This window comes from Arachis ipaensis, chromosome B9 (assembly GCF_059453495.1).
Source record: "Arachis ipaensis isolate K30076 ecotype BB chromosome B9, ASM5945349v1, whole genome shotgun sequence".
Lineage (NCBI taxonomy): Eukaryota > Viridiplantae > Streptophyta > Magnoliopsida > Fabales > Fabaceae > Arachis > Arachis ipaensis.
This window is the reverse complement of record NC_142444.1, coordinates 81,639,021-81,662,964: the sequence shown is the minus strand read 5'-3', so window position 1 is coordinate 81,662,964 and position 23,944 is coordinate 81,639,021. Positions and strand designations below refer to the sequence as shown.

General features: G+C 37.5%; 1 protein-coding gene across 1 annotated transcript; it reads right to left on the bottom strand.

The window, feature by feature from the left end:
• Positions 1–22,960: 22,960 nt before the first annotated feature.
• Positions 22,961–23,368, bottom strand: LOC107615659 (uncharacterized). Its single transcript, XM_016317705.3, has one exon. It carries the CDS (start codon positions 23,366–23,368, stop codon positions 22,961–22,963), a length of 408 nt encoding a protein of 135 aa, XP_016173191.1.
• Between the last annotated feature and the right edge of the window lie 576 nt (positions 23,369–23,944).

The window sequence follows — 23,944 nt, the reverse complement described above, 5'->3', positions numbered from 1 at the left end:
AAGGAAAGTTTTCACTCCTAATTCTTTCAATTCATTTTAATAATGTTTGTCATCAAGGGAGAGATTGTTGAGTTTGAAAAACTAATATTAAAATGATGATCAAACATAATTAAAATATTAATTAGATGTTTATTAAATTATTACAAAATGCTTGTTTATTGAATTTTGTTTAATTCACAGGAAAGCAATCTAAGTCCCATATTGGCCTAATAAATGGTGCACGAAATTGTAAATCACACTTTTTACAACTCATACCACTAATCAGCAAGTGCACTGGGTCGTCCAAGTAATACCTTACGTGAGTAAGGGTCGATCCCACGGAGATTGTTGGCTTGAAGCAATCTATGGTTATCTTGTAACTCTTAGTCAGGAAAACAATAAAATATTTTATTTATCAAATTTGATTGCAAGGAATAAAAGGGCAGAACACAAATTATACTTGTATGCAATGATGGAGAATATGTTGGAGTTTTGGAGATGCTTTGTCTTCTGAAATTCTGCTTTCCTCTGTTTTCTGATTCACGCACGCACGTCCTCCTATGGCAAGCTGTGTGTTGGTGGATCACCGTTGTCAATGGCTACCATCCATCCTTCCAGTGAAAAGGGTCCAGATGCGCTGTCACCGCACGGCTAATCATCTGCAGGTTCTCAATCGTACCGAAATAGGATTTACTATCCTTTTGCGTCTGTCACTACGCCCAGCAGTCGCAAGTTTGAAGCTCGTCACAGTCATTCAATCCCTGAATCCTACTCGGAATACCACAGACAAGGTTTAGACTTTCCGGATTCTCTTGAATGCTGCCATCAATCTAGCTTATACCACGAAGATTCTGATTAAGAGATCTAAGAGATATTCATTCATTCTACGGTGGAACGTAAGTGGTTGTCAGGCACGCGTTCGTAGAGGAATGATGATGATTGTCACGTTCATCACATTCATATTGAAGTACGAATGGATATCTTAGATAGGAACACGCATGTTTGAATGGAAAACAGAAATACTTGCATTAATTCATCGAGACACAGCAGAGCTCCTCACCCCCAACAATGGAGTTTAGAGACTCATGCCGTCAAAAGGTACAAAGTTCAGATCTAAAATGTCATGAGATACAAGACAAGTCTCTAAAAGTTGTTTAAATACTAGACAAGTAAACTAGGTTTACAGAAAATAAGTAAACTAAGATGGATAGTGCAGAAATCCACTTCTGGGGCCCACTTGGTGTGTGCTGGGGCTGAGACTTAAGCTAATCATGTGCATAGGGCTGTTTTGGGCGTTCAACGCCAGCTTTGGATCCTTTTCTGGCGTTGAACTCCAACTTGTAACTTGTTTCTGGCGCTGGACGCCAGACTGCAACATGGAACTGGCGTTGAGCGCCAGTTTACGTCGGCTATCCTTGAGCAAAGTATGAACTATTATATATTTCTGGAAAGCCCTGGATGTCTACTTTCCAACGCAATTGAAAGCGCGCCATTTGGAGTCCTGTAGCTCTAGAAAATCTATTCCGAGTGCAGGGAGGTCAGAATCCAACAGCATCAGCAGTCCTTTTTCAGCCTGAATCAGATTTCTGCTCAGCTCCCTCAATTTCAGCCAGAAAATACCTAAAATTACATAAAAACACACAAACTCATAGTGAAGTCCAGAAATATGAATTTTGCCTAGAAACTACTGAAAATAAACTAAAAACTAACTAAAACACACTAAAAACTATATGAAATTAACCCCAAAAAACGTATAAAATATCCGCTCATCACAACACCAAACTTAAACTGTTGCTTGTCCTCAAGCAACTAGATAAATAAAATAGAATACAAATAATTTAAGAAGCAATAATATCTCAGAGTTTTTGAGTGAAGCTCAGATTCTAATTGGATGAGCGGGACTAGTAGCTTTTTGCTTCTGAACAGTTTTGGCATCTCACTTTATCCATTGAAGCTCAGAGTGATTGGCATCTATAGGAACTCAGAATTCAGATAGTGATATTGATTCTCCTAGTTCAGTATGTTGATTCTTGAACACAGCTACTTTATGAGTCTTGACCGTGGCCCTAAGCACTTTGTTTTCCAGTATTACCACCGGATACATAAATATCACAGACACATAATTAGGTGAACCTTTTCAGATTGTGACTCAGCTTTGCTAAAGTCCCCAATTAGAGGTGTCCAGGGTTCTTAAGCACACTCTTCTTTTTGCTTTGGACCTTGACTTTAACCGCTCAGTCTCAAGTTTTCACTTGACACCTTCACGCCACAAGCACATGGTTAGGGACAGCTTGGTTTAGCCGCTTAGGCCAGGATTTTATTCCTTTAGGCCCTCCTATCCACTGATGCTCAAAGCCTTGGGGTCCTTTTTATTACCCTTGCCTTTTGGTTTTAAGGGCTATTGGCTTTTTGCTCTTGCCTTTTCGTTTTAAGAGCTTTGGCTTTTTCTGCTTGCTTTTTCTTTTTCTTTCTCTATTTTTTTTTTCTGCAAGCTTTTGTATTCACTGCTTTTTCTTGCTTCAAGAATCATTTTTATGATTTTTCAGATTATCAATAACATGCCTCATGTTCATCATTCTTTCAAGAGCCAACATATTTAACAGTCTTAAACATCAAATTCAAAAGACATATGCACTGTTAAAGCCTTCATTCAGAAGACAGAAAGCATTGCCACCACATGTAAATAATTAGAATTTATCTTATTAAAAACTCGAAAAATATTGCCTCTTATTCTAAAGAAATTCTTCTATTTTATTCATGTTTAATGATGATGATAAAATTAAATTATAGCTTAATTGGAGATAAAATCAAAAATATAGATACTAATTACTACTATATGACTCCTAAGGTAAAACTAAAATAAAAACAGTTATCACAGAGTTAAGTCTAAGATTGGAATTTAACAACCTTTGTTCTGGGAAGTGGATGTTCCTCTAATCTGCGGGGTGCTTGGTCCTTCAAGAGATAATTTCTGGCGCTTCAATTCCCTTAAATCACGCCCTTGCTCCTCCTGTTCTTTAAGCAAATAGAAAAGAATGCTACTTTGTTCCTTTTGTTCTTTCTTTATTTGTTCCATAGCTTCTTGGATCTTGGTAATAGATGTTTCAAGATACTCCCACTATTCAGATTGAGGGATTTCTGGGAGAAATTCCTGTGTTCTCTTCTTGATGGGGTCATCCTGTGCTTGTTGTTTTTCCATTGATGCTTTGGTGATTGGTCGCTCAACTGAGATATACTCAGTTATTCTCATCCTTACTCCAGCGTCCTTACAGAGCATAGAAATCAAGCTTGGATAAGCCAACCTGGCATCTTTGGAATTTTTGTTTGCAATTTTGTAAAATTCAGTTGAAATCAGTTGATGAACTTCCACTTCTTTTCCCATCATGATGCAATGGATCATCACTGCTCTTCTAATAGTGACTTTAAAACAGTTGCTAGTGGGCAGCAAAGAATGCCCAATGAAGTCCAGCCATCCTCTGGCGACTGGTTTGAGATCTTCTCTTTTGAGTTGATTTGGGACACCCTTCTTGCTGGTGGTCCACCTGGCTCTAGGGATACATATATCCTCTAGAATCTTATTCAGGCCCTTGTCTGTTCTCATCATTCTCCTATTGAAGGAGTCTGGATCATCTTTCAGCTGAGGTAGCTTTAAGATCTCCCTGATCTTGTCAGGGTGGGTATGAACAATCTTTCCTCTGACCAAGGTCCGATAGTCATAGAGAGCAGATCCAGATAGTCTTTGCTTGTCTGTTTGCCACATATTAGCATAGAACTCCTGGACCATATTCTTTCCCACTTTCATTTCAGGATTAGCTAGGATCTCCCAGTTCCTGATTCGAATTTGCTCCTGGATCTCCAAATATTCGTCTTCTTTCAGATCGAATCTAACTTCCGGGATCACTGATCTTAGACCCATTATTTTGTAATAATGGTCTGAATGTTCTTTAGTTAAGAACTTCCCTTGATTCCAAAGTGGTTTTGGAACGCTTTCTTTCTTGCCTCTTGGGGTGGGTTGTTTTCCTTTAGGAGCCATGATCTTAGTGGGTATGGTTTAGTGATCACGGATAAACACACCAAACTTAGAGGTTTGCTTGTCCTCAAGCAAAAGAAAAGAAAGGAGAGGGATAGAAGGAGAGCTAGTGTTGAATGATGGATGAGAGGGAGGAGGCCGAATGGGATTTTAAAAGGGAGGGGGTGGGTTTTCGAAAATAGGGAGGAAGATAAGATAGAAGATATGATTTTTAAGAAAAATTTAAGTATGATAAGAAAAGATATAATTTAAAATTGAAGAAATATGAAAGATATTTGAAAAAGATAAATTTGGATTTTTGAAAAAGATAATATGGAGATTTTTTAAAAAAAAATTATTGATTAGTTGAAAAGATTTTTGAATGAAAAGAGATGGATTTGTTTTGAAAATTTTGAAAAAAAAAATTGAAATGGATTGAAGAAAAGGATTTGTGCTTATGGATTAAGATACATTTGATATTTTTAAAGTAGGGTTATTAGAAATTAGGGATTTTAGAAATCAGGGTTTGTGACATGTTTATGCAAGAAATCATGAATTGAAACATGAAAATTAAAATTAAAATGAAAAATATGAAGAAAAAACGAATTTACCTCCTCCCTACCATCCTGGCATTTGAACGCCCAAACGCTGCATGTTTTGGGCGTTCAACGCCCAACTGCTGCTTCTCCTGGGCGTTCAACGCCCAGCTGTTGCTTCTTTCTGGCGTTGAACGCCAGGAACTCCTTTGTCACTGGGCGTTTTTCTGAACGCCCAGGATGCTGTAAATCTGGCGTTAAACGCCCAGAAAGAGCTTCTTTCTGGCATTCAACGCCCAGAAGATGCTTCTTTCTGGCGTTTAACGCCCAGATGGCTATCCTTACTGGCGTTCAACGCCCAGTGGATGCTTCTTTTGGGCGTTGAACGCCCAAAACAGACTATTACTGGTGTTTTCTTGCCAGTGAGCTCTTTTTCTCTGTTTTGTGTGCAGAATCATTCTGTAACCCTGTGAACTTATACAATTGACTCTTTACCTTAGTATCAGTGAACTTTATATAAACAAATAAAATCAAGAATAGGGCAAAATGCTTAGAGGAAGTGATGCCCCATGGCTGGGTTGCCTCCTAGCAAGCGCTTCTTTATTGTCTTTAGCTGGACTTTGCTGAGTTTTTAATCTAGCCTCAGCCTTGAGCACTCTTGCTCAACATTGCCTTCAAGATAGTGCTTAATTCTCTGTCCATTAACAATGAACTTCTTATCAGAATCAATATCTTGAAGCTCCACATAACCATATGGTGATACACTTGTAATCACATATGGTCCCCTCCACCGGGACTTCAGTTTCCCGTGGAATAGCCTGAGCCTAGAGTTAAACAACAGAACCTTTTGTCCTGGTTCAAAGATTCTGGATGACAGCTTTCTGTCATGCCACTTTTTTTTATTTCTCTTTATAAAGCTTGGCATTTTCGAAAGCAGTGAATCTGAATTCCTCTAGCTCATTTAGCTGGAGCAATCTTTTTTCTCCAGCTAATTTGGCATCAAAGTTTAGGAATCTGGTTGCCCAGTAGGCTTTATGTTCCAGTTCCACGGGCAGGTGGCATGCCTTACCATACACAAGTTGGTATGGAGAGGTCCCTATAGGAGTCTTGAATGCTGTTCTGTAAGCCCACAGAGCATCATCCAAGCTTCTTGCCCAATCCTTTCTACCGGTACTTACAGTCCGTTCCAGGATTCTTTTTAGTTCTCTGTTAGAGACTTCAGCTTGCCCATTTGTCTGTGGATGATATGGAGTCGCCACCTTGTGGCGAATCCCATACCGGACCATGGCAGAGTAAAGTTGTTTGTTGCAGAAGTGAGTGCCCCCATCACTGATTAATACCATGGGAACACCAAACTTGCTGAATATATGTTTCTGGAGGAACTTCAGCACTGTTTTAGTATTATTGGTGGGTGTGGCAATGGCTTCAACCCATTTTGATACATAGTCAACTGCCACCAGAATATAAGTGTTTGAGTATGATGGTGGGAAAGGCCCCATGAAATCAATACCCCATACATCAAACAACTCAATCTCCAAGATTCCTTGTTGAGGCATGGCGTAACTGTGAGGCAAATTACCAGCTCTCTGGCAACTGTCACAGTTACGTACAAACTCTCGGGAATCTCTGTAGAGTGTAGGCCAGTAGAAGCCACATTGGAGGACCTTGGTGGCTGTTCGCTCACCTCCAAAATGACCTCCATATTGTGACCCATGGCAATGCCATAAGATCCTTTGTGCTTCTTCTTTAGGCACACACCTACGGATTATGCCATCTGCATATCTCTTAAAGAGATAGGGTTCATCCCACAAGTAGTACTTTGCATCAGTAATTAATTTTTTCTTTTGTTGCCTGCTGTACTCCTTGGGAATGAACCTTGCAGCTTTGTAGTTTGCAATGTCTGCAAACCATGGTGTTTCCTGAATGGCAAACAAATGCTCATCAAGAAAGGTCTCAGAGATTTCAAGAGAGGGGAATGACGTCCCTTCTATTGGCTCTATCCAGGACAGATGGTCAGCCACTTGGTTCTCTGTCCCTTTTTTGTCTCTTATTTCTATATCAAACTCTTGCAGAAGCAACACCCATCTTATGAGTCTGGGTTTTGAATCCTGCTTTGTGAGTAGATATTTAAGAGCAGCAGGATCTGTGTACACAATCACTTTTGATCCTACAAAGTATGATCTAAACTTGTCAATGGCATAAACCACTGCAAGCAATTCTTTTTCTGTGGTTGTGTAATTTTTCTGGGCATCATTCAAAACACAGCTAGCATAATAAATGACATGCAGAAGCTTGTCATGCCTCTGCCCCAGTACTGCACCAATGGCGTGATCACTGGCATCACACATTAGCTCAAATGGTAATGTCCAGTCTGGTGCAGAAATAACTGGTGCTGTGACCAGTTTGGCTTTCAGCATTTCAAACGCCTGCAGACACTCTGTGTCAAACACAAATGGCGTGTCAGCAGCTAGCAGATTGCTCAGAGGTTTTGCGATTTTTGAAAAATCCTTTATAAACCTCCTATAGAATCCTGCATGCCCCAGAAAGCTTCTAATTACCTTAACATTGGCAGGTGGTGGTAATTTTTCAATTACCTCTATTTTTGCTCGATCCACCTTTATTCCCTTATTTGAAATTTTATGCCCAAGGACAATCCCTTCAGTCACCATAAAGTGACATTTTTCCCAGTTTAAAACCAGGTTGGTCTCTTGGCATCTTTTCAGAACTAGTTTCAGGTGATCAAGACAGGAGCTGAATGAGTCTCCATATACTGAGAAGTCATCCATGAAGACTTCTAGAAATTTTTCCACCATATCAGAGAAAATAGAGAGCATGCATCTCTGGAAGGTTGCAGGCGCATTACACAGCCCAAATGGCATCCTTCTATAAGCAAACACTCCAGATGGACATGTGAATGCTGTTTTCTCTTGATCCTGGGGATCTACTGCAATCTGGTTATAGCCTGAGTAGCCATCTAAAAAGTAGTAATAATCATGACCTGCCAGTCTTTCTAGCATCTGGTCTATGAATGGTAAAGGAAAATGATCCTTTCTGGTGGCTGTATTGAGACTTCTGTAGTCAATACACATGCGCCACCCTGTAACTGTTCTTGTAGGAACCAGTTCATTCTTTTCATTATGAACCACTGTCATGCCTCCCTTTTTGGGGACAACTTGGACAGGGCTCACCCAGGGGCTGTCAGAAATAGGATAAATAATCCCAGCCTCCAGTAATTTGGTGACCTCTTTTTGCACCACTTCCTTCATGGCTGGATTTAGCCGCCTCTGTGGCTGAACCACTGGTTTAGCATTATCCTCCAATAAGATTTTGTGCATGCATCTAGCTGGGCTTATGCTCTTAAGGTCACCTATGGACCACCCAAGAGCTGTCTTGTGTGTCCTTAGCACTTGAATAAGTGCTTCCTCTTCCTGTGGATTTAAAGCAGAGCTTATGATCACTGGAAAAGTGTCACCTTCTCCCAGAAATGCATATTTCAGGGATGCTGGTAATGGTTTGAGCTCGGGTTTAGGAGGTTTTTCCTCTTCCAGAGGAAATTTCAGAGGCTCTTTCATTTCCTCTGAATCCTCCAAATCAGGCTGAACATCTTTAAAGATGTCTTCCAACTCTGATTCGAGACTCACAGCCATATTGATCTCTTCTACCAAAGAGTCAATAAGATCAACTTTCATGCAGTCTTTTGATGTGTCTGGATGCTGCATGGCTTTGACAGTATTCAACTTAAATTCATCATCATTGACTCTCAGGGTTATTTCCCCTGTTGGACATCAATGAGAGTTCGTCCAGTTGCTAGGAAAGGTCTTCCTAGAATGAGAGTAGCACTCTTGTGATCCTCCATTTCCAGCACTACAAAGTCAGTGGGAAAGGCGAATGGCCCAACTCTGACAATCATGTCTTCAATCATGCCTGATGGGTATTTAATGGAGCCATCAGCATGTTGGAGACATATACGGGTTGGTTTAACTTCTTCAGTTAAACCAAGCTTTTTGATAGTGGATGCAGGTATTAGGTTGATGCTTGCCCCAAGATCACATAAAGCTGTCTTGGTGCAATTACCTTCTAATGTGCATGGTATCAGAAAACTCCCAGGGTCTTTAAGCTTTTCAGGAAAGCTTTTCAGAATGACTGCACTGCATTCTTCAGTGAGGAGAACTCTTTCAGTTTCTTTCCAATCCTTCTTATGACTCAAGATCTCTTTCATGAACTTGGCATAAGAAGGTATTCGCTCAAGTGCCACTGCAAATGGAATCTTTATTTCAAGAGTCCTGAGATAATCTGCAAAGCGAGCAAATTGCTTATCCTGCTCCTCTTGGTGGAGTTTTTGAGGATAAGGTATCTTGGCTTTATATTCCTCAACCTTAGTTGCTGTAGGTTTATTTCCTACAAAAGTGGTTGAAGAAGCCTTTTTAGATGGGTTGTCATAAGCACTTGTGTGTGTCTGATCCCTCACTGGCAATTGAGTGCCAGAGTTAGAAGCTGGAGTGACGTTAGACGCCAGCTCCTCATCTGTTCCTGGCATCTAAATGCCAGAACTGTGCTTCTTTTGGGCGTTCAACGCCAGATCCTTGCTTGTTTCTGGCGTTGAACGCCAGTCCTGAGCATGGTCTGGGCGTTCAGCGCTAGCCTTCCACCCAATTTCTGGCGTTTTAGCGCCAGAATTATTTTTCCCTGGGCTCTTACTGTCCTCAGGTGGATTTTGGGTAGTTTGCTCATTTCGTGGCTTTTTGTTGCCTTGAGGTGGGGTATTTAATGTCTTTCCACTTCTTAATTGAACTGCTTGGCATTCTTCTGTTATTTGTTTTGACAGCTGCTGCTTTGTTTGCTTCAATTGTTCTTCCATATTTATGTTAGCCATCCTTGTCCCTTGTAGTCTGTCCTTGAATTCGGCTAACTGCTTTGTTAGAAAGTCCAGTTGCTGATTAAATTCAGCAGCTTGTTTTACAGGACTGAGTTCAGCAGTTACTATTTTAACCTCTTCTTTCATGGAAGGATCACTGCTTAGGTACAGATGTTGATTTCTGGCAACTGTATCAATGAGCTCTTGAGCTTCTTCAATTGTCTTTCTCATGTGGATAGATCCATCAGCTGAGTAGTCTAGAGAGATTTAAGCTCCTTCTGTAAGCCCATAATAGAAGATGTCTAACTGAACCCACTCTGAAAATATTTCAGAGGGGCATTGATGACAAGTCATCTTAGCCTAGTTTCACTAGCCTTTTTCTCTTGTTTTCATTTAGTTTTATGCACTTTCTTGCATTATAAACTAGCCATTTGAATTGGAATTGCATGGTTTCCTTAAATCAATCAACCACCTTTTAATTGATACAAAATCATGAGGTTCAAGCTAACTTTAGTTGATAATTAATTGATTTATAAACCTTGTGAATTTTGTGATACTTTGATTGGTTGTTTTGATTACTTGTAGGTGAAGAAAGGAAACAAAAGGTCTGCCAACATTATGGAAGAAGGTTGCAAGAATGGGTTTGAGAAAATGGAATTCACGTTTGAGCTAACGTTTGCCTCAAACGTCAACTCAAATGTGAGTAGCAGTTGAAGAACACCCTGGGGAAAAGCCAACGTTTGCGCCAACGTTTGCCTCAAACGTTGAGGTCAAACGTTGGCTGAAGAATGAAGCTCCTGGAAAGCAACGTTTGAGCCAACGTTTGCCTCAAACGTGAGGTCAAACGTTGGCTCCAAAAGAGAAGAGAATTGAAGCTCCTGGGAAGGCAACGTTTGCGCCAACGTTTGCCTCAAACGTGAGGTCAAACGTTGGCGCCAAAGAGAAGAGAAATGGCATCCCTGGAGGTAGCAACGTTTGAGCCAACGTTTGACTCAAACGTGAGGTCAAATGTTGGCACCAAACAGCATGAAGGGGCATACTTCAAACAAGAATAACTTGAGTTGTAGATGTCCAATTGAGGTGATTCCAAATGGGTTAGAAAGCTGACATTCAGAGCTTTCCAACCATATATAATAGTCTCTATTGGGCACAAAATTGGCAACGCGACAAGAGGACAAAGTAGCCCCCAAGAAGCATACAAAAAGGGAGGTCCACGTTTGAGCTCACGTTTGACCTCAAACGTTGAGCCAAACGTGGAAGACAGCACACGGCCTAGCTGCATAATGCCTCACTCAAGTAACGTTTGAGTCAACGTTTGCCTCAAACGTTGGCTCAAACGTGAATGGTTCATGGCCTGGTTCACTAATGGATTTCCTCCCAACACCAAGAGCAATCAGCAGAGGCTACTATCAACCCAATTCCATCAAGGCTAAAGGCCCAATTCAAGGCTTAATGATCATTTGAAGAAAGTGTATAAATAGCTCAGGATTTGAAGTTTTAGGGAGCTTCCCTTTTCGTTTTTTTCAGAATAGCTTTCTTTTCAGTTTTGCTCAGAGTTCATTTTATTTTTCTCAGCATTGTTGTTTAATTCAAGAGAATTTGGGAGGAGAATTGATCTCTCTTCTTCCTTGTTCTTGCCCAGCATTCTTTACTTTTATTGTCTTGGATTTTGGGTGGAGAATTGAAGAAATTCTATTTCAATCTCACCTTGGGATCTTGTTTAATTTTCTGCTAAATTGAATTTCAGTTTCGGTTCATTGCTTTTCATCTACTTTCTTTGCAATTTACAATTTCCTTTGCAATTGTTCTTGTTGGATCTAGGAAGGCATTGAGATCTAGACTTGGTTTTCTAGTCTCTTGGGTCCTGAGATCCGAATTTCCCATTTCCCATTCCCTGTTTTGCTCATTTACAATTCTGTTTCTAGATCTGATTCAATCCAAGTGTTCTTCTATTCCTCTGCTTGTTGCAATTTTACATTTGTGTGTTTAATTTCTGCAAATCCAACTCCCCATTCCCTTTATAATTCAAGTCATTTACATTTCTTGCACTTTAAGATTTTGCAATTTACATTCCTTGCGTTCTAAGTTTCTGCCATTTAATTTCTTGTTCTTTAAGATTCAGCACTTTAATTCCTATTCTCTTTAATTTCATGCCAATTACCCATTCCCTTTACTTTTCATGCAATTTAATTTCTGTTAATCACAAATCACTCAACCAAAACTTGATTCGCTTGACTAAATCAACCACTAAACTAAAATTGCTCAATCCTTCAATCCCTGTGGGATCGACCTCACTCACGTGAGTTATTATTACTTGATGCGACCCGGTGCACATGCCGGTGAGTTTTGTGTCGGATCGTTTTCCGCACATCAAGTTTTTGGCGCCATTGCCGGGGATTGAATAGATTGACAATGATTAAGTGAGGTGGTAGTTTAGATCAAGCACTTTTTCTTTAATTTTGACTAACCCACTAACTGTTCGAGACTTTGTCTCTACTAACTCTAACTGCACTCAAGTTACAGAGTGCTCTGTTTTAGTTTCTGGTTTTATTTGTGTTTCTAATTTTGTGATAGGAGGAAAGAGCAATGAATCCACACCTTTTGATCCTGAAACATTTTGGAGGTTGAGGAAAGAGGCAAGAGATAGAGGGGAGAAATGCTGGGATTCAGAAAAACCCCACTGAGAGTTTCTCACTAGGGGATAAAGTGATATCAAACACCCAACCAATGAAGGTGCCTCCACAATTATATGAGTACTATACTGTGAACCGGATCCTTCCACATGAACACCTAGAGATCATCAAAGAGAAGACTGGAAAGAAGTTCACAGTAAGAAGAGAAAAGCTGAGGCACTATGATTTTCAGCCTCCATGATCAAAGAATGAAGGATGTCAAGAGAGTGACAATAAAGAAGCGCTTTGTTGGGAGGCAACCCAACCTGAGGTAGTTTTCTTTTCATAGCTATTTTAATAAAAAGGTTAATTAGTTTTATCTATATTGCAAGAAGCTAAGTTTGGTGTTGCACACCAAAACAATATAAGGGAGAATAAAGGATTCTAAGTTTGGTGTTCCACCAAAATTTCATCATATAACATATTCTCACCTTCTGCATAATGCTAGCTTCAAGCATTTAGACAAACTAGTTAACCATTCTGCTGTTTTCAGTTTAATTGCCTTTGAAAAAGACAAAGAGTTTCATAGCTGGTTAGTTTGATGAACAAGAATCATTGGCAAGGTACTAAGTTTGGTGTTCCCACACCAAAGTAAGTATAAAGGCCCACAAATAAATCATGCATGCTAACCATTGTTTCTAAGTGCTTGGGGAACAAGCAACTTTCAATATCATTGCAGAGCATCATACAAGCCTTTGGGAGGATTAAGCATCATCAACAAAAAAAATGAAAGAGGAATGTGTGGATCAGTGATGATGATGATGAGGAGTGAAGCAAGCGAACTCCAAAAGGTTGTATTGTTAAGTGATTATCTTACATCAAACACTGCTATGATTGAGAGTGGTTTAGTTTCCCTGATTATCTATCTGCATAGCATAGTTTTTCTGTAATTCAATAAGCAAGATGCTTGATCATTCACAACATTTTTCTCTTTAAAACTCGTTTGCACTCAATGTTCAAAAAAATTGCATCACATGAAAGTTCTTTGAAAAGAAGGATTGAGGAATTAAACAATTTTGAGGCAAGCAAAAGATTAGGAGAAGTGGCGGTTCTAGTTGTATGATTATGTATTGAGGTTGCATGCTTGTGAAAACTTGCATGGGAGCTCATAGGCAGGACATGAAGTTCAAAGAAGTATTGTGGAGATTCTCAAAAATCTATTGATCCAAGAAGCAGCAAACAAAACAAAAGAAAATAAAGAAAAGACAAAAGCAAAAAGAACATGGCCCAAGGCTCTGAGCATCAATTACTAGGCAGAAAAAGAAAGAAGAAACAAAACTCAAAGAGTTGTTAGCCTAGTAAATGCTTGTGGTTGAGCTGTGTCAAGAAAAGAGGCTTGAGCAAGTAAATCCTTAGGGGTGCTTTAACACCTAATACCTTAAAACCAACTGGTTTAGGAGTATTGATTGAAAGCTTATCTAAAGAGCCGCTTTGAGACATGACACTTAGAGTCAAGGCCAAAGCAAAGAAACTATAAGCTGCTTCAAGGTGACTACATATAAAGAGATCTCCATGATACCATTTGGATGAAAATCCTAAGACCTAAGACTCCCAATATGTGAGGACTAGTAAGCACTGAAGCCCTTGTATGAGCATATAATTTAGAGTTCACCCCACTGTTACTTAATCACTTCACTCACAGGACTTTATAAGTTGTACTTCAATCCGTCTTAATTGAAAGAACCTTGAGCATAATTCATTTCTTACTTGGGGACAAGCAAGCTTTAAGTTTGGTGTTGTGATGACAAGTCATCTTAGCCTAGTTTCACTAGCCTTTTTCTCTTGTTTTCATTTAATTTTATGAACTTTCTTGCATTATAAACTAGCCATTTGAATTGGAATTGCATGGTTTCCTTAAATCAATCAACCACCTTTTAATTGATACAAAATCATGAGGTTCAAGCTAACTTTAGTTGATAATTAATTGATTTATAAACCTTGTGAATTTTGTGATACTTTGATTGGTTATTTTGATTACTTGTAGGTGAAGAAAGGAAACAAAAGGTGTGCCAACATTATGGAAGAAGGTTGCAAGAATGGGTTTGAGAAAATGGAATTCACGTTTGAGCTAACGTTTGCCTCAAACGTCAACTCAAACGTGAGTAGCAGTTGAAGAACACCCTGGGGAAAAGCCAACGTTTGCGCCAACGTTTGCCTCAAATGTTGAGGTCAAACGTTGGCTGAAAAATGAAGCTCCTGGAAAGCAACGTTTGAGCCAACGTTTGCCTCAAACGTGAGGTCAAACGTTGGCTCCAAAAGAGAAGAGAATTGAAGCTCCTGGGAAGGCAACGTTTGCGCCAACGTTTGCCTCAAACGTGAGGTCAAACGTTGGCACCAAAGGGAAGAGAAATGGCATCCCTGGAGGCAGCAACGTTTGAGCCAACGTTTGACTCAAACGTGAGGTCAAACGTTGGCACCAAACAGCATGAAGGGGCATACTTCAAACAAGAATAACTTGAGTTGTAGATGTCCAATTGAGGTGATTCCAAGTGGGTTAGAAAGCTGACATTCAGAGCTTTCCAACCATATATAATAGTCTCTATTGGGCATAAAATTGGCAACGCGACAAGAGGACAAAGTAGCCCCCAAGAAGCATACAAAAAGGGAGGTCCACATTTGAGCTCACGTTTGACCTCAAACGTTGAGCCAAACGTGGAAGACAGCACACGGCCTAGCTGCATAATGCCTCACTCAAGTAACGTTTGAGTCAACGTTTGCCTTAAACGTTGGCTCAAACGTGAATGGTTCATGGCCTGGTTCACTAATGGATTTCCTCCCAACACCAAGAGCAATCAACAGAGGCTACTATCAACCCAATTCCATCAAGGCTAAAGGCCCAATTCAAGGCTTAATGATCATTTGAAGAAAGTGTATAAATAGCTCAGGATTTGAAGTTTTAGGGAGCTTCCCTTTTCGTTTTTTCAGAATAGCTTTCTTTTCAGTTTTGCTCAGAGTTCATTTTATTTTTCTCAGCATTGTTGTTTAATTCAAGAGAATTTAGGAGGAGAATTGATCTCTCTTCTTCCTTGTTCTTGCCCAGCATTCTTTACTTTTCTGGTCTTGGATTTTGGGTGGAGAATTGAAGAAATTCTGTTTCAATCTCACCTTGGGATCTTGTTTAATTTTCTGCTAAATTGAATTTCAGTTTCGGTTCATTGCTTTTCATCTACTTTCTTTGCAATTTACAATTTCCTTTGCAATTGTTCTTGTTGGATCTAGGAAGGCATTGAGATCTAGACTTGGTTTTCTAGTCTCTTGGGTCCTGAGATCCGAATTTCCCATTTCCCATTCCCTGTTTTGCTCATTTACAATTCTGTTTCTAGATCTGATTCAATCCAAGTGTTCTTCTATTCCTCTGCTTGTTGCAATTTTACATTTCCGTGTTTAATTTCTGCAAATCCAACTCCCCATTCCCTTTACAATTCAAGTCATTTACATTTCTTGCACTTTAAGATTTTGCAATTTACATTCCTTGCGTTCTAAGTTTCTGCCATTTAATTTCTTGTTCTTTAAGATTCAGCACTTTAATTCCTATTCTCTTTAATTTCATGCCAATTACCCATTCCCTTTACTTTTCATGTAATTTAATTTCTGTTAATCACAAATCACTCAACCAAAACTTGATTCGCTTGACTAAATCAACCACTAAACTAAAATTGCTCAATCCTACAATCCCTGTGGGATCGACCTCACTCACGTGAGTTATTATTACTTGATGCGACCCGGTGCACTTGCCAGTGAGTTTTGTGTCGGATCGTTTTCCGCACATCAGGCATTTTCGTAGCATCTCTCTGTATCTCTCCCAGGCATCATAAAGAGATTCATTATCCCCTTGTTTAAAGCCTTGGATGTCCAGCCTTAGCTGTGTCATCCGTTTTGGAGGAAAGTATTGGTTCAGGAATTTTTCTGTCAGCTATTTCCATGTCCTTATGCTAGCCTTAGGTTGGTTATTTAACCACCTTTTAGCTTGGTCTTTTACAGCAAATGAAAAAAGTAATAATATGTAGACATCCTGATCTACTTCCTTATCATGTACTGTGTCCGCAATTTGTAAAAACTGTGCCAGAAACTCTGTAGGTTCTTCCTGTGGAAGACCGGAATACTGGCAACTTTACTGCACCATGATAATGAGCTGAGGATTCAACTCAAAGCTACTGACTCCAATGGAGGGTATGCAGATACTACTCCCATATGAAGCAGTAGAGGGGTTAGCATATGACCCCAGAGTCCTCCTGGACTGTTCATTTCCGCTTAGGTCCATGATGGAGAAAGGGAGATGATGTAAAATAGAAGAAAATATTTTTATTTATTTAATTATTTATTTATTTCGAAAACAAAATAAATTAAAATAAAATAAATAAAAATAGGTGAAGATTTTCGAAAAAAATGAGGAGAGAGAAAGTGGTTAGGAAGTTTTGAAAAGGATATGATGATTTTTGAAAAAGGTTTTAAATTTTGAAATAAAAATCTGAATTTTAAAGGTAAATTTCGAAAATTTGCTTTAAAATAGAGAGAAAATATAATTTTGGATTTAAAGAGGAGAGAGAAAAATAATAAGATAGTACAAGATTTAAAATTTTTAGATCTAATGCTCCTTGTTTTCGAAAATTTTGGAGGGAAAACACCAAGGAACACCAAACTTAAAAATTTTCAGATCAAGACACAAGAAAACTCAAGAACACTTTGAAGACTCACAAGAACACAAGAACATGAAGAAAGAACACCAAACTTAAAATTTTTAGAAAAGCAAACTAAAATTTTCGAAAAACAAAGAAAAATCAACAAGAAAACACCAAACTTAAAGTTTGGCACAAGATTTATTCAAAGAAAAATTATTTTTGAAAAAGATTTTAAAAATAGGATAGCCAATTACTAAGAACATAAGCACCACGCTCTAGCTAATTGAGCTATATTTTTAAAGTGTTTTAACAAGGTATAAATAATAAAAGACTCTAAACCAAAAAGAAAAATTTTTCCTAATCTAAGCAACAAAATAAACCGTCAGTTGTCCAAACTCAAACAATCCCCGGCAACGGCGCCAAAAACTTGGTGCACGAAATTGTAAATCACACTTTTTACAACTCGTACCACTAACCAGCAAGTGCACTGGGTCGTCCAAGTAATACCTTACGTGAGTAAGGGTCGATCCCACGGAGATTGTTGGCTTGAAGCAATCTATGGTTATCTTGTAACTCTTAGTCAAGAAAACAATAAAATAATTCACTTATCAAATTTGATTGCAAGGAATAAAAGGGCAGAACACAAATTATACTTGTATGCAATGATGGAGAATATGTTGGAGTTTTGGAGATGCTTTGTCTTCTGAAATTCTGCTTTCCTCTGTTTTCTGATTCACGCACGCACGTCCTCCTATGGCAAGCTGTGTGTTGGTGGATCACCGTTGTCAATGGCTACCATCCATCCTTCCAGTGAAAAGGGTCCAGATGCGCTGTCACCGCACGGCTAATCATCTGCAGGTTCTCAATCGTACCGGAATAGGATTTACTATCCTTTTGCGTCTGTCACTACGCCCAGCACTCGCGAGTTTGAAGCTCGTCACAGTCATTCAATCCCTGAATCCTACTCGGAATACCACAGACAAGGTTTAGACTTTCCGGATTCTCTTGAATGCTGCCATCAATCTAGCTTATACCACGAAGATTCTGATTAAGAGATCTAAGAGATATTCATTCATTCTACGGTGGAACGTAAGTGGTTGTCAGGCACGCGTTCGTGGAGGAATGATGATGATTGTCACGTTCATCACATTCATATTGAAGTGCGAATGGATATCATAGATAGGAACACGCATGTTTGAATGGAAAACAGAAATACTTGCATTAATTCATCGAGACACAGCAGAGCTCCTCACCCCCAACAATGGAGTTTAGAGACTCATGCCGTCAAAAGATACAAAGTTCAGATCTAAAATGTCATGAGATACAAGACAAGTCTCTAAAAGTTGTTTAAATACTAGACTAGTAAACTAGGTTTACAGAAAATGAGTAAACTAAGATGGATAGTGCAGAAATCCACTTCTGGGGCCCGCTTGGTGTGTGCTGGGGCTGAGACTTAAGCTAATCACGTGCATAGGGCTGTTTTGGGCGTTCAACGCCAGCTTTGGATCCTTTTCTAGCGTTGAACTCCAACTTGTAACTTGTTTCTGGTGCTGGACGCCAGACTGCAACATGGAACTGGCGTTGAACGCCAGTTTACGTCGTCTATCCTTGAGAAAAGTATAGACTATTATATATTGCTGGAAAGCCCTGGATGTCTACTTTCCAATGCAATTGGAAGCGCGCCATTTGGAGTCCTGTAGCTCCATAAAATCCATTCCGAGTGCAGGGAGGTCAGAATCCAACAGCATCAGCAGTCCTTTTTCAGCCTGAATCAGATTTCTGCTCAGCTCCCTCAATTTCAGTCAGAAAATACCTGAAATTACAAAAAAACACACAAACTCATAGTAAAGTCTAGAAATATAAATTTTGCCTAGAAACTACTGAAAATAAACTAAAAACTAACTAAAACACACTAAAAACTATATGAAATTAACCCCAAAAAGCGTATAAAATATCCGCTCATCAATAAACAAACGAGCAAGTCCGTTTTTATCAATACAAATTCAGCCATCAACTTGATCCAAAACTTAGTGGCTGAACTTTGAAAAAAGAAAGAAAAGACAAGCCCATGAAATTAAAGAAAGGAACCCAAGAGACCCAAGCCCCATACGGTTCCCCCACTTTTGGTAACTGGAATTTCAAATTCAATTCAATTAAGTTTCTTGAAACTTCCACCAAAAGCCATTGATAAACCCCAATTTTGTGGTTTATCTTGTGCTAAATTTAGTAGATTTTATCAACTTTTTATATATTTATTCACTAAAATAGTATGGTTTAGTAAATTCTCCCTAAATTGTGCTTAAGAGTGGAAATATACTTTTTGAGCCCTAAAATTGATAAATTTAATTCACTTTAATTCCATTCGATGCCTTGATATGTTTGTTTAGTGAAGAAGTGAAGAAAAAGCAAGCAAAGTGGAGAATTTGTGAAGAAATGAGGAATTGAAGAAATTCATGGCGACGTGTACGCGTGAGGAGAAATTCGCCAGGTCACACGTATGCATGACCCACGCCTACGCGTGACAAGCAGCATGTGACCAACTTAATAAAACACACTGGGGGCAATTTCTACAGCTGGCAAAGCCCAATCCAACCCATTTCTGATGCTATTGAGTCCAAGGATTGAGGGGGAATGAAGGGAGGTAGTCATAAAATGGAATGTTCCTTTATTTGGTTTTCTTTAGGCTTATGAACTCTTGTAGTTTTGATTTTTATTCATTCAATTTTATGTTTCTATGTTATTAATGTTTAATTGAGTTGCTATTATTATTATCTTGCATTTCGTAGTTCTAGATTTATTATTATTGCACTTTTATGATGCTTTTCTTTTATGCCTTCCAAGTGTTTGATAAAATGCTTGGCTTGGTTTTAGAGTAGATTTTTATACTTTTGGCTTGGATTGAGTAATTGGAGACTCTTGAGTTGTCTAAATATCTTGTTGATTGGTAATTAAAGGTTTCTAGTTGGCTTGAATTTCACTAAATCTAGTCTTTCATTATGAGTTGACTAGGACTTGTGAAGTCAAGTTAATTCTATTCACTTGACTTTCCTTCATTTGTTAGAGGATGACTAAGTGAGCACAAAAGACAATTACCATCACAATTGAGGATGATAATGAGGATAGGAATTCTAATTCTCACTTCTTGCCAGGACCTTTCTTAGTTTTTAGATTATCTTTTTGTTATTTGCATTTCTTGTCTCTTATTCCAAAATCCCAAAAATACTTTCTCATAACTAATAATATGCATATTTTTCTGCAATTCCTTGAGAGACGACCCGACGTTTAAATACTCTCGGTTTTTATTAGGTTTGACTTAAGTGGCAAACAAATTAAACTTTAATTGAGGGATGTTTGTCGGTTTAGATCTATACTTCGACGAGATTATTTTGTGAAAATTCTTAACTGACGATTTCCCTCATATCAAGTTTTTAGTGCCGTTGCCAGAGACTTGCAAATGTGCGCTTGTTATTGGTTATTGTATATATGTTGATATTGTGAATAGTTGATTTTTGGTTTGTTTGTTAGTTCTTGCTAGTTTTCGGAGTTGTTTTCTTTGTTTCTTATTAGCTTTTGTTTTTATTCTCTTTTTCTACTATGAATTCTCACCACTTTGGCTATGAGTTTGGTTCTAATTATATTGTAGAAAAGGAAAATTACAATGAGGATATGCATCAAGGATGGAACAATCAAAGGTGGGAGGAGTCTCAACCTTATGGACGACCCTCATATCATGTTTTTGGCACCGTTGCCAGGGACTTACAAATGTGCGTTTGTTATTGGTTATTGTATATATATGTTGATATTGTGAATAGCTTTATTTTTGGGTTGTTTGTTTGTTGTTGCTAGGAGTTGTTTTCTTTGTTTCTTATTAGCTTTTGTTTTGATTCTCTTTATCTACTATGAATTCTCACCTTTTTGGCTATGAGTGTAGTTTTAATTATGTTGTAGAATATGGAAATTACAATAAAAACATGCATCAAGGATGGAACAATCAATGGTGGGAGGAGCCTCAAGCATATGATCAATCTTCATGACAACAACCTCCTCCAATGTACTATAAGCATGTATGCATTTTTTTAGTCAATAAATTGGGTTCTATCGACTAAAAAACTTGATGAATCCTAAGTACCAGCTTAGAAAATTCACCTGTTATAAAAAGCTCAAAATTTGTTTTAGCTCAAAACTGACAATTAACAATATCAAAGTTTAGTTAGAAAATGTCACGGTTCAAATCAATAATTTGATGTTTATTTCTGAGTATTTTCTCTTTCGGTAATAAAAAAATATGAAGTTTAGGGACCTTTTGGGGCCCAAAATGTGAGTCACGTGTTTCATTAATGCTATCATGTGAGCCATCTGTTGTGGTGCAAAACATGGTAGCATGCGTGGCTGATATTGACTATCCATTATAAAGCTAAGCATATCATTTTAAAGCCTAGATGTTTGCTTTCTAATGCCGCTAGAATCGATTCATTTAGGCCTTTATAGCTCAAATTATGATCAAATTAATATGAAGAGGTTAGGATAGACAGCATTCAGAATATTTTTGGCACTAATCAATGGTTGTGATTACACCTAGTATCCTTGAGAATTAGAGAAAATATTCAATATAAAAGTTGTAGAGTATGAGCTCTTCTTTCTAACAACTCTAAGTTTACTCCAATACAATCACTATAGCTCATTGTGATGCCTTTTGCTTAATCAATACCCTATATTTCAAAACGAAAACTCAAACAAAACCAATTATCTTTAAATCCAAGTGAATGTTTGCATTTTTTTAGTTTATAAATTGGGTTCTATCAACTTAAAAATTTGATGAATACAATTATTAATTAAAGTTTAATTCTAAGTGAATGGGGATAAACTTATTTTTCTTTTTTAAATATAATTTGGTTGGCATGTCAAAAAAATAAAGGAATAAAATTAATTTTGAAACCAGATTTTTAAAGTGTTTTTATACCCATTATTTCTCTTACAAAAATATAAATGTGAAAAATTAGGAGTGCTCAATCCCAATTCAATAAAATTAAAGATTGATGCGTTTATTTTTAATTTTTATAGATTTAAATTTTTTGTCAAATCTAAATAAATAGACCCCATCTGTTTTTATTTTTTGTTTTTATTTTTACTGTTTCATATTTTTTAGAATTTGTTAAAAAAAAAGTAAAAACAATGAAACAATAAAATCTTGTTTTCTATTTTTACTTTTTTTTTTTACAAAATTCAAAAAACAAAAAACACTGAAAATAAAAATAAAAATACAAATACAAATCAAACGCAACTTTTTATTTTTAAATTTGAATCATATTGATAAAATAACTTCACAACAACTTAACCTAGAGTAAAAACTCGCATGTAATGAAATTTAATTGGAGAATTAATTCTTTATCTGCTAATATCAACTATTTTTTTTTTAATTTTGTTTTAACTCGCATTAACATTCAAATGAGCATTCGAAACATATAATAAGAAAATAAAAAATGCTATATGCATATTAAAAATCAACTACCAAATTAGTTATTATTTATATTTTATATTTAAATGTATATATTTTACTAATAATTAATTTTAATAGTTACTTTTAATGTAACCTAATATTATTATAAAAAAAATTCAAAGCTCGTTAAAAAAATATCCTAAAATAAAATAGAATATTGATCGAAGGTTAGTGATAATTTTGTTGAAAGCCACGAGAGAAATGGATAATACATATGTATTTAGACTAGAACTTAGATTTTAATAAGTGTGGATATAGAAAAAAGTGAGTAGAGTAAAGTAAGAAAAACTAGTTGAAAATTGGCTATAAAAAGGTTTGGCCATCACCTATATTTCTTTTATATTGAATATATATAATATAATATATAATTAACTATTCTATTACTGCAATAAAAGGCAGAAGGTAGAAGAGATAAAAGTTTAGATAAATTTAATTTATTTGTTGCTATACGTACTGTAAAAATTTGAACATTCATAAATATATTTACAAATTACTAATTAAAATGATTCTTCCATCAATAACAAAAATTAAACTTACATGATTGTATGATGCAAAGAACTAGTTTTTCCTCTATCAACTAATCTTTGCTTCCGAAAGAATACCACTTCTTCTTCTTGAGATCCTTTTGATCCACCGTGTAATTGCTTTTCTCCAGGAATCAAAATTAATTTTTAAGAAGACAGCCAAAAAAAAGAAGACAAATCAACTTCTTTTACGACCGAAAAGTTAAATAAAATGATAATAATGTACATCAAAATAAAAAAATAAAATGACAAGAAAAACGTATATATGTTTACTTAGATGATGATTGTGTGACCAATTCATGTTGAATTGCGTTCATCAGCATGCTATCTTTCTCAAGATTGACAATGATTGGAAATCCATCAATCCCACGGGCAACGGCGTTCATGATCTCCGTCATCAATGACTTAAACTCCGTTATATCGAGTTTTCCGTTTTTATCCTGGTCGAACCTCTCGAATATTAACTTCAACATGCCCTCATCCATTGGCTTCATTGGTTGTGACTCCGAACCGAATGGCAAAAGCTTTCGGAATCCACCACGTACTTCCTCAAGGGAAAGCATGTCGTCGCCATTTTCGTCCACCATGTCGAAACATTCCTGGACAAATTTGTCAAAGCCATCTTTGTCGTCAATGAAATTGGTTACGGTGGTACTGTTAACTACCTCTTCGCTCATTGTGATTTTGACCCGAAAACAATAACAATGTTGGAATCTTTAGCGTTTTGTTTTGATGGTTGGGTGTGTGAGCAAGGGTATATAACTGCGTATACTTTAATTTGGTTGATTAATGTCTCGTGGACATGGTTTATATGTGTGTAAGGTAACGGTTGCCCTAGGTTCACGTTTTCTGATTATTGATTAGCCGTTAATTATATGGAAATTAATAAAATGGCAAAGACCTAAGAGTTAAAACAAATTATACCCTACTACAAACAAAAGGATACTTTACAACCGTAATTAAGATTTGAACATTATTTAATGAAAATTGCGAATAAGACAACGAAAGGTAAAAGTGTATGTTTAAAAACTACAAACTAATACAAAAAATTAGAGTGTTATAAAAGCCCACATATCGGGCTACTACAAAAATAATAAAAGAGAACTGAAAAGAACTCAAGGCTTCTCGCCAAAGAGGGGATCAAGTTTCTCGCCAGTGGCCTCGTCTTTTTTTGGAGAAAGAGGAAGCACAGAAATGGGCACAGCCGATACAGCAACCGAGGAGGCCTCAACAGCAACATTTTTGGGTTGGGC